The sequence below is a fragment of the Alligator sinensis genome, unplaced genomic scaffold, assembly GCF_000455745.1.
Source record: "Alligator sinensis unplaced genomic scaffold, ASM45574v1 scaffold919_1, whole genome shotgun sequence".
Taxonomy (NCBI): Eukaryota; Metazoa; Chordata; order Crocodylia; family Alligatoridae; genus Alligator; species Alligator sinensis.
In genome coordinates this window covers 9,082-20,048 of record NW_005842191.1, presented here as the reverse complement: position 1 = coordinate 20,048, position 10,967 = coordinate 9,082, and the positions used below count along the sequence as shown (strand labels likewise).

The 10,967-nt window shown below is 52.5% G+C and overlaps 1 protein-coding gene across 14 annotated transcripts in view; it reads left to right on the top strand.

Annotated features, from left to right (window-relative positions):
• Positions 1-10,967, top strand: part of LOC102380420 (signal transducer and activator of transcription 5B) — a 63,936-nt gene that overhangs the window by 44,596 nt on the left and 8,373 nt on the right. For 7 of the 14 annotated variants that reach the window (XM_025207283.1, XM_025207286.1, XM_025207289.1 and 4 more), the window contains exons 2-8: positions 7,228-7,365; positions 8,297-8,453; positions 8,945-9,034; positions 9,310-9,487; positions 9,997-10,127; positions 10,237-10,388; positions 10,896-10,961. In XM_025207283.1, the coding sequence (XP_025063068.1) occupies positions 7,238-7,365; positions 8,297-8,453; positions 8,945-9,034; positions 9,310-9,487; positions 9,997-10,127; positions 10,237-10,388; positions 10,896-10,961 (902 nt within the window). In that variant the 5' untranslated portion in view covers positions 7,228-7,237. Of the gene's footprint in view, positions 1-7,227; positions 7,370-8,296; positions 8,454-8,944; positions 9,035-9,309; positions 9,488-9,996; positions 10,128-10,236; positions 10,389-10,895; positions 10,962-10,967 lie in introns of all 14 variants that reach the window. The other 7 variants (XM_025207279.1, XM_025207282.1, XM_025207281.1 and 4 more) reach the window with 3 other exon arrangements.

Below are 10,967 nucleotides of genomic sequence, written 5' to 3'. Positions count from 1 at the left end.
GTGTGCCCCTGTAATGACCTTAACGCCAGCCACAAGGTTGCCTCTCAACCTTCTCTTGTGGAGGCTGAAGAGGTCCAGGTGCCCCAGTCTCTCCTCATAGGGCTTGGCCTGCAAGCCCTTAACCATACGAGTGGCCCTTCTCTGGACCCTCTCCAGGTTATCCACATCCCTTTTGAAGTGCGGCGCCCAAAACTGCATGCAGTATTCCAACTGTGGTCTGACCAGCGCTCGATAGAGGGGAAGTATCACCTCCTTGGATCTGTTCGTCATGCATCTGCTGATGCACGATAAAGTGCCAGCATGCAGAGTATGCCTGCTGGTGATGGACTGGAGCTCAGCCTGTCACTGTGTGAGGGTAAGGGGCCCTGGCACATGGCAAAAGGGCCGTGCATGGGTCCAACCCAATGGGGGTGGCAGGATAAGGCTAGCTGCTTAGAGGAAGCTTCCTTAGCAGATGCTGACTCCCATCTTTGAGCCGGATGTTGTTACTTGACCCTCTGCAGCCCAGTTTGCCAGGGAACTGTCTCAGTTTTAGCTGTCAGTGGTGCACGTACTGAGTGCAGATGGCAGTTGGATTGGCGCCCTGCACATATGGTCCCTGGTGGCAAGGGCAGCCTTGCTGGGCTGTTCCTGCAGCAGCCAACTCACTGCCTGAGATTGGGGCAAGCCCCAGCACAGACTGCAGTGCCTGCTGGGTTATGGCATGAAATTCGCATGTCCTTGGAGCATCCTGCCAGTGGCAGCTGGAAGCCTCATAATGGCAGGGTCCCCAGGACAGGGGGGGGTGGCTGCCCAGCCTGTGCCATGGGTCAAGTCATTTGGCCTCCTTGTGGGACTCCACAGGATGCCCTTGCTCCAGTGACACGCCATGCTTTGGAGCCCTCCAGTGCTGACCCCCTGGTCTCTGACACATTTCCCTCCCTTTTTGTCTCTTTCCAGACTCATTATGACTTTCTTGTGACTCAAGATTTCTAACTGATTGCTTTCCTGCAATGTCATTATCTTAATGGGTCTTTGTTTTGTTTCCCGGGGGTCTAGGCTCGGTGGTGTTCCCCAGGCAGGATCCAGCCACTGCAGCTTGGAGCCGGCCTTTATCCCAGGCCCTTGGTTTCCACACCGGCTGGTATCAGTGATTTCTGGAACAGTCTCTTGGCCCATCTCCTGCTTTTCACAGTTAACAGCTTCCTCCATCCTGACCCCCATTCCTCCTCCTCCTTCCCTGGCTTCTGTGTGGCACGGCTCCTGCAATGGCTGCTCTGCTTGTGAGAAGCCGTTGCCCTCTCCAAGTCTGAGCCCCAGCCCTGGAGGGTCCTTCTCCCCTATGTTTGTGTTGTGTTCTTGTCTGCCCCCTCTCTGCCCTGCATCCTGTCCTCTGGGCACTCCTAGTTACCTCATAACTGCCTGTCATGCTCTCCTGCCTTCCCACTGCCCCACTTCTAGGATTCCCTGAACAGCACAGGAGATATAAGAACAAGAGTTTCCTTGAGTCCCAGGCCATATAGGGGCTTTCTGCAGTGCCACCCAGAGCCATTGGCACCCTGTTGCAGGGCACAGTTCTCTTCTGTCAGCAGCTGTCAGACTGCCCCAAGGAGGCGAGTCAGTACCCAGGCCTCCAAACAAATGTGACGAAGTAACTGGACACCCTCTGTGGCCTCCAGTATGGGGGAGCCAGGTTACAGCTTCTGCTTTCATAGTCCTGTGTCCAGAGCTCAAGTGGAGGCAGCAGAGTCATTTTCCCATAGAGTACAAAGAAAGAAGAAGAGTCCGGGGTGCTAAATAGCCCTGTGTTGGCCACAGTCCCCACTGGAAACCTCAGAATTGCTTATGACTTCCAATAAATATAACCCTATGACCCCAGCTGACTTCCTGCCCTTTGGGCAGGGGGCTGGACTCGATGATCTTCCAAGGTCCCTTCCAGCCCTAATGTCTATGAAATCTATGAACCCAGTCCAGTGACAGGAAACAAGGCCACCTCCAAGCCATCTTCAGTGCCAGGGAGATGCAACAGAAATGACATGCTCCTTTGTCCATCATCTTGAAACATAGCACATAGCGGATAACTCCAGTTTTCGTTAGAGTTCCTTCATTTGCAAAATGCTGCATGCTGACCCTGCCTGCTCTTGGGTTGGTGCCTGAGGATAGAAAGCACTGTGGGCGTGCACAAGTCTAATGGCTTCCGTGCATTCACGCCAAGAGTTTGGGGTCAGTCAACAGTAGAGAATGCAAGCTACAATCCCACATAGTTTTAAACATAAAGGTCTTTGCCCATGAGGCAGCTAAATGTCTTGGTGTCTGGTTGGGGTGGCTTTCTTGGGATTTGTGGGGGTGGATGTGAAAACTTGCATGCATCAACCTTGTTCAAAAAATGCTTGGGTGCAGCCTGCCAGAGGACAAATGTTGCCAGTCTCCTGGGTCTATTTGATCTTGTGGCAAAAAGCCATTGTATTTTCCTGCCATATTGTAATCTGTTGGCCACTGTTTTGGTTATTCAGATTCCTTGTGGCTTAGGTTTAGCAGACTCCGCGAAAGGAATGTGTAGTGGTTGGAAGTCCTGGAGTGAGACTCAGGAGGGCTGTGGTCAGTTCAGGTTTTGTTCCACACTCCCTTTGCTTTTGGCAAGTCACTTAATCTCAGAGTGCCAACTGTTGTGAATCTGGGAGTGCTTGGGGTTCCTTTTCCTTAAAGCTCCAGATGCCAGAATCAGATGATCCAAGAGAACAAACCTCAGCTTTTGTGTAAAAATAAATAAATAAATAAAAAAGGTGAATTTGTAGGGTGTAGAGACAATACAGAAGACACGAGTAGAGCATGGCCTAGGTGCTCAGGCAAAAAAAAGATCACCAGATGCATTACTCGGATTTTAAAACCTAGAGTTTGGGGGCTTTTTTGGACTCCTGACTCAAGATTTCTGCAGGCTTGTGGCTGACACTCTTATGATCAACTGGTCCATGCTCCGTCATGGTAACTTTGGCTTGTCTGTTGTTAACTGCTGTTAGGGGCTGCCATGCTTTAAAACCTTTGAGTCCTGCCCATAGAGCAGGAACTCGCTTTGCTCAGAGCGGTACAAATGTGGCAGATGAGACAGTCCGGGAGAGCTGAGAGTCAAAATATGAGGCAAGAGGCCATACATGGATGGAAACAGCAATAGGGGTGCAAGATAGCATTGAGGCGATTTCAAAGGGTGGTGCGCTGTTGGGAGTGGGATAACAGCATTTCCTTTCTCCAGTGCTGCATTTGGCTGCAGAAGAAGTCATTTTCTTCTGCCTTTCTACTGCTGTATACAACACAGGCCAGAGAACCTCCCCCAACCGTTTCTGCATCCTGTCCTTTTCTTCTCTCTGAGCAAAGTGTATCTGATAGAAAGGGAGCTGGTCTTGATTTACAGCCTATGGTGATAGAGCATCTGCTGCCTTGCTACATCAGCTTTTCCTCGTGGTTAACACCCTTGGCAGGAAAAGCCAAGATAGCCCCTGTTTTCTAGTCTGTCTTTGCTTCACTTCAGTTTTCAGCTTGGCTGAGAACTGAGAACTTTAGGCTTTGCCTCCTAGGCAGGTTTTCGAGAGTGAAAAGCATCCCTAGAGCTTACCTTTGAATCTGTTTGCCATGCTGTCGCTCCCCTTTCTGCAGTGCAGACATCAGACCTGGTCATGGGGTCCAGCCAGGTCTCTCAAGTCCTGTGTACAGAGAGAAACTGTCCCTACCCCTGCTTGATACTCCATGGTTTATGCCAGTGTTTCTCAACCCGTGGGTTGCGACCCAAAAGTGGGTTGCAAGAATATATAAAAAGGGTTGCGAGCAAACTTTAAAAATGGTCAACCAACTTTAAAAAATGGATTCTCCTTTAAAGGAGAAAACTATGGGTAGGTGAGTCTTCTCCCTTGCAGGCTGGCAGAGTTCCATCCTGTGAGGGGTGCTTGGTGCCCCCCATGTCCCCCCTGGGGGGGCTGGAGCCTGAGGGCAGCAGGTCAGGAACGAGGGGCACTGCTTTGGGACTGGCCATCAATGTTTACAAATGGGTCCTGGTACAAAAAGGTTGAGAACCACTGGTTAATGCATATAAAAGATGCATTAAAGGATGTTGTTTGCTGTCTTGACTACAACATGATATTGGGAGTGCGTGTCCAGCCAGTTAGATACCATGATCCAGGTGTCCCTGCCTTTCCCCCTGTATTATGCTGATCTCCACTCTGTTTAAAAACATGACCTTGCATTTGGCTGTATTAAAATATTTGTGGCTCAGATGAGCCCAACTTGAGAAGTGGTTCTGGTCATGCTGTAGAACTGAGATGTCCTCATTGCTGCTTCACCAGTTTATGTGCTGGGTGCAAATGTTACCAGCAAGTTCTCCTGGATGGTTGATCAAGACACCAAGTAGCACTGGGGCCAGAACAGATTCTTGTAGACCCCATAGAAGCACACCTGTTACATGACTCCCTCCTTTACAGTTACTTTGTAAGTACCTTATTCAGGTGCTTTTTAGTTGACTTAATACAGACTCTGTTAATTTGGTCTAGTTCTTTTTTTTCTTTTATCAGAATGTCATGTGGGGCTAAGTCAACTGGGTAATATCTTCACAAGTATGTTGATTAGCCGAATGTGTGCTCTTACAAGATACCTGTAACAAGTTTATTTGTCAAGACCTAGTTTCCCTAGGACCAGGTTGGCCGACTTGAATTTAGCTGCAGCAGAAGGCAGGGTAGATTTGTGCCTTGTAGACTACTTAAGCCAGAGGCGTATGGCATAAGTTTTTGTGAGCCTGACCTCTGTTCATCAGATGCCGAATTAAGCTACCATCCAGATTGTGATACCCTGCCAGCCTTTGCACTAACAGCTTGTTTGTTACTTAGGTAATGCTGTTTGCCCTGTCTAAATACTGATACACTCGTCTTTTCTCCATTGCTTTGGATCTTTCCCAGAAACAGCCTTGACTGAGGATCTATTAGTGCTCCAAGGTGTTTTTAAAAACTCAGAACTTCCCCTCCTGAGCCAATATTTTTAACGCTCCCTAGGAGCTACTTAGGCAGCGCTGTAGATTTAAAAATATTGAATAGCTGCTGTTGAACATCCCCCCCCCAATGGAATAGAAAGCATTTCATTATCTCTGTAAGATGCAAACAGTTCATCCTGATTTAGTTATAACCATTTAAGAATAGTTATTTGAATGTGTCTGCTGTTTCTGCATCCTGGTTAGTAACCGTCCTCATCCAGAACTGGACTTGGACAGCTGCCCATGTTTGTTTGTTCCTGATGTAGTGAAAAATTTCTTTCCAGTTGTCTCTAACCCATAGATTTTTCAATACCTTTAAGGACCCCCTGTCAATTGTTTGCATTTCCTAATGGCATGTGCGTACTCACTGCTATCAACCTTTTTGGTCTTTTGTGTTTTAAATTTCTATTTTAATGACTGTTTTTACATCTCTTCTTGACCATGAGGGATTTTTAACCAACCAACCAAGCTTGCTTTTTTGGCTGTGGAAATGTGTTTTGTATTTAAAAAAGAAGTTATTCTTAGCTAACTCCCAGTTATTATCTGCTTTTTATACTTTGGGTATGGATCACAATCTCTGCTAAGAGCGCTGACTATGCTGCATTTGTGTCGGATCCTGGTACGGCTTTCCTGTGTATTACTAAGCTTGTAGCTTTCCCGTAAAGCTAAAGGATGTCTGCAGAGCACGCCACACCCTTGCAACACAGAAAGCTTCAGGAGCAAGGCTAATATGCTGCTCAGTTCTCTTGGCCCTTTAAAACTCAGCTTACAGTGTCTTTCACCCTGCTGGACATTACTGTGTTGTAACTGTACGGCCAGCCCTAGAATCTGGCATGGAAGATGAAACCTGGACATGTTGCATTTCACCATTCATCCTGGCATAACTTCACTTTGGAGCATGTGACTTTGCAGCTTGGTCTCTGTTTAACGCTGTTGTTTTGGCCTGCTGTGTTCCTCACCGCCCCCTTGGCTGGCGGCTCTCTGCAGGGGCCTGAGCTTCCTGTGGAGCCTGTCCTGAACATTCACCATTGCATCAGCCTGAAAAACTCTATGACCGTGGAGTTGTTTTTTCCAAGACCCATGGAGCTTCAAATAGCAATGTGACGAGTGAAGCTCTTGCTTTTTATAGGTGCTGTCCCTCTGTCTGTTCTCTCTAGATCTGTCTCCAGGGCTTGTGTCTGTTGTTGCCGTGTGTGCTTTTACAATGAGCCAATGGAAATACCTAAAAGTCCAGAAGAAAGTACCGTGCTCAAGTGTCACTCCATGGGCTTGGAATAGAAGCTGGCACCTATCTGCCTGCCTGAAATAGCTTGTGGAATCCACTTGGAGAACCAGTCATAGCCTCACGCATTTTTCTCGCTAAACTGTTTGTGTACATCAGCACCTGGCTCAGGCTGCAGAGGCTCCAGCCCCTAGTGCCCCAAACGTGCTGGCTGCAGGGGCCACACTGGCAGTGCGCAGGACATGGGGCCTTGGCTTGTCACACTGTGGCCAGGCTGTCTCAGTATGAGACATCCAAACCAGAACTCTGAGTGCTTGATCCTAAAGATCCCAGTCTAACCCTGGTGGGAGGACAGCATGAAGGGCAAACAGGATGCTGGTGCCCCTCCAGGGATCATGCTTGCACTTGACTAGGTGGTGTCGGCTGGCAGGGAGGCAAAGGAACAGTCCCAGTAGCATGGGGTCGGTCCTTCAGGAGCACTAGCTTGTGATGTGATGCTTGTGGCCACTTGTTGGGGAAACAGACTTTTCCCATTGACCTCAATCTGGATTTCTTTCATTCCATTTTTGGGGTCATTTCCCCAGCTGCTATTGTTTCTCATTTGGCTTGGCCAGACCAAGTCTGTGATCTTGCCATAGCCTATTCCTATGGGACCATGGTTACCACACTGCAAAGGCATTGCAAGGAAATCATTTCCAGCCCTAAATTGTTTTCAGGACTCTTCCTAGAAAATGGAGGGTGACTCAGATCCTGGGTCCTTACACCAGTTCTTGCTCTTGCCTTTGTGACTTCAGAAGCTTTTCCCAGCAGCAGCTTGTGAGGTCAGAACCAGGAAGTCTCCCTTCCAAGTTAGCATGTCCTGTGAGGGGGAGCCCAGGCTGGAGCAGGATGAGGTGCTGTCTCCCTTGTGTTGGCCTGATACACAGCAGGTGGCTCAGTGCTAGACTTGGGGCATGGTGACCTCTTTTCTTGCTCCCTGTAGTGTATTTAACTCGCAAGTGTTCTCTTTTCCCAACAGGTTCTGAACCATGGCTGTGTGGATCCAGGCCCAGCAGCTCCAGGGGGAGGCCCTGCGGCAGATGCAGGCATTGTACGGCCAGCACTTCCCTATTGAGGTGCGGCATTACCTGTCACAGTGGATTGAGAGCCAAGCATGGTAGGTGAGCCTGGCCGATGGCTATGCTGACACTCCCTGGCTTTGCCCAGAAACATCTTTGCCTGCCCCAAACAGTAATTGAGAGCCAAAGTAACCCCAGATGCTACCTACCTTGGGAAGACCCCATCCAGCGAACTGGACTTTCTATTGTCAGCCTTCCAGCCCCAACCAGAAGGGTTTGGCTCTGGATATCAGCTGATAGCCCCTTGTCTCCAATATGGTGTCACTATCCTGTAAACTGCCCCTGCAGCCAGGCAGCCTGCCTGCTCTCAACCATCTCACAGCCAGGCCTGGGTGGGAGGGAAGGATCTGGGCTGTTATGAGGAAGCTCAGAGGGGCCGTTTCACTGGCCTTCCTGGCAACGCTGGCAGGAGGGGAAGTGCCATTAGCATACAGAAAGGGGGAGGAGGATTTTAAAGCCTTATGCCCACCCCTGAGGCATTAAACCATCACAGGATCTGAAAGTGCCATGGCTGGGTGGTGCACAGCCTGGTGGCTTGAGTGAAGCCAGCCCAGACCTGGAAAGGCCCTCTTCCAGCTCCACTGCCTGCTGATTGCAGCCTTGGCCCAGTCACTCAAGTGCTCTGGGCCTGTCCCTTTGTTAAACACCTGTGTGCTCTGATGGCAGCCCCTCACTGTCTGGGGATAGGGTGACAGGGGCAAAGGTGGAGCCAGACTTGGGATATACACCTGTTTGTTCTGGGCTTTGCATGCAAACCTGCAGGATCACCAGCATATGAAGGCTGAAGACCTGAGAGCAGTAGCTCTCAACATCCTCACTGGGGGTGGGGATGGGGGGTGGGGAGGCGAACACCATCTACTGTGTTATCATGGGTCATCTCTGCTATGAGCTGTGGCCCACAGAGCAAGCAGGCTAACCTCTGAGATGCCCTCTCACATCTGTCCTTCTGCCCATCTCTCTTTGTGCCAGGGACTCCATTGACATTGATAACCCCCAGGACAGCATCAAAGCCACCCAGTTGCTAGATGGGCTTGTCCAGGAACTGCAGAAGAAGGCAGAGCACCAAGTGGGCGAGGATGGCTTCTTGCTGAAGATTAAGCTGGGGAACTATGCCACACAGCTGCAGGTTGGTGCCCAGAGCCTGGGATGGCAGTGTGACTGCCAGGGATGGGATGAGAGCAGATCAGGGCAGGGTTGTGGGGGATGACAGAAGACCCCTAGCATCTCTTGCTCTCTTTTCCTCTGTTGTGAGGGGCCAACATGTCCTTAGAGCTCTTCACTGCTGCCCTAGACCCTTTCTGTGCTGAGCTCTCTCGCACACCAAGGGCATGTCCCCCACCCCCAAGGCTCATGTTTTGCTGATGGGGCGTACTGTCCCAGCTGTGTGGGGTCCAGGAGTGACCCTCTATCAAATATGCCTTAAGAGGCGGGGGGCTGCAAAGAGGGTAGGGCAGGGCTGGGTGCTGCTTCCTGATAAGAGCCTCATCGTCCCATGCCTGGCACAGACGGTGCCAGCCCTGTGTCCTGGCACAGGTGGGTGGCAGTGACAGGGCAGTAGGGGTCCCCAGCTGGGCTTGCTCTGTGCCTGGCTCAGGCCTGGGTTCTCTGTCCCTACAGAACACGTACGACCGATGCCCCATGGACCTGGTGCGCTGCATCCGGCACATCCTGTACCATGAGCAGAGGCTGGTGCGAGAGGCCACTAACGTGAGTATCTGGACAGGTGGGGGAGGGGTTGCAGCTCTCCTCGTCACTCTGGGGGTGCCACGATGGGGAACAGCCCCCAGCCTGGAGGAGGCACTGACTCCACAGAGACAAAACTGATCCCCGTCACACCCTGCCATCCCAGTGACCCCCGTCACTGCCCATTGTAGGGGTCTCTGCTTCCTGGGACTAGCTCCTGTCCCCAAGCCCTGCAGCCCCTGCCCTGGGGTATGGGGATGTGCTTATTCCTGCCCTGACCTGAGGACCCCCCATCTCAGCAGAGCCCATCCCCAGCCGGCAGCCTGGTGGACACAATGTCCCAGAAGCACCTGCAGATAAACCAGATCTTTGAGGAGCTGAGACTCTTCACCCAGGACACAGAGAATGAGCTGAAGAAGCTGCAGCAGACACAGGAGTATTTCATCATCCAGTACCAGGAGAACATGCGCCTTCAAGGTGGGGCAGGGGGATCCACTGTGGCCAATGCAGAGGAGTGCAGGGGAAGCCCCAGGGGCAGGACCCCCAGGGTAGAGGCAGTTTCACTCCAGGTTCACAGCCTTGAGGAGGCCCCACCTGAGCAAACAAATGTCTCAGTGACTTCCACCATCTTTGAGCCAGGGAGTGCCAGGTGCCTGGCTGGGGCTGGGGCTGGCACAGACTCTGTCCTCCAATTGCCCAGTGCAGTTGCAGGTGAGATGCTGCCCTGGGAGGTGGCACAAGGGGAAAGGGGCTGGAGCCTTTTCAGTTAAACCCCAGGGCCTGCTGTCACAACACAGCCTGGGAGTCCCCAGTGCCTAAAGCTGCCAGCCCATGGTGTCACCTCACCAGGGCAAGGGCCTGGGGAGCACATTTCCCCTCTGGATGAACCAGGACAGCACTGGGCCCCTGAAGGATCAGTGAGGGGTCAGGGATCCCCCAGTACCAGTGAGGCTTGGGCTGGCCCTAACACTCTGCTTCCTCCCCAGCCCAGTTCTCCCAGCTCTCACAGCTGGGTCCCCAGGAGCGCATGTCCCGGGAGACGACACTGCAGCAGAAGAAGGCATCGCTGGAGGCCTGGCTGCACCGGGAGGCCCAGACACTACAGCAGTATCGTGTGGTGAGTACTGGCCCAGCCCCCACAGGGCCTGGGGTGACCCCAGCCCTCCCCAGCCCTGCCCTAGGTCTGCTACCACCCAGCAGTGACATCCCTGCCCCACTCCCTGCAGGAGCTGGCTGAGAAGCACCAGAAAACCCTGCAGCTGCTGCGGAAACAGCAGACGACCATCCTGGACGATGAGCTGATCCAGTGGAAGCGGCGGCAGCAGCTGGCGGGGAATGGTGGCCCCCCAGAGGGCACCCTGGACATGCTGCAGTCCTGGTGTGTCCCACCTTGCGCCATCTGCCATGCTGGCAGTGGGGCTCAGGGCCCTGTGGGGCAAGGCAGCTCGGGTCTTGGGTCTCAGAGTACTCCTGGTCAGTCTGAGCATGGTTATGGTGAATACTGGCCAGGAAGGAGCCGTACAGCACTAGGAGAGCCCTGGGTTCAGGGAGTCACTGGCTGTGCCCCACATCTGAGCAGTGGCCCTGAGGTGGGCCAGCCCCAGAGAGACATGATGCTTGCTGGGTGTGTGCCGGCGAGGGGAGGCATCTCTCTTTGCTCGGGATCAGGCTGCGCTGCTGGTTCTCTTGTGCGGCTGAGCCCCAGGCGTTGGCTGGAGCCCTCCAGAGTGGGGTCCCCTGTGTCTGGGGCAGTGGGGACTGGCCAGATAGGGAGCTCCATCCTGAAGAAGGCCTGGCCAGGGGCAGGAGGCCTGCACACAGAACTGAAGGGCATTGAGCGTCTCCCCTGGGCCCTGTCCGAGCACTAACTGGGCCTGGCCCTCAGGTGTGAGAAGCTGGCTGAGATCATCTGGCAGAACCGGCAGCAGATCCGTCGGGCCGAGCACGTGTGCCAGCA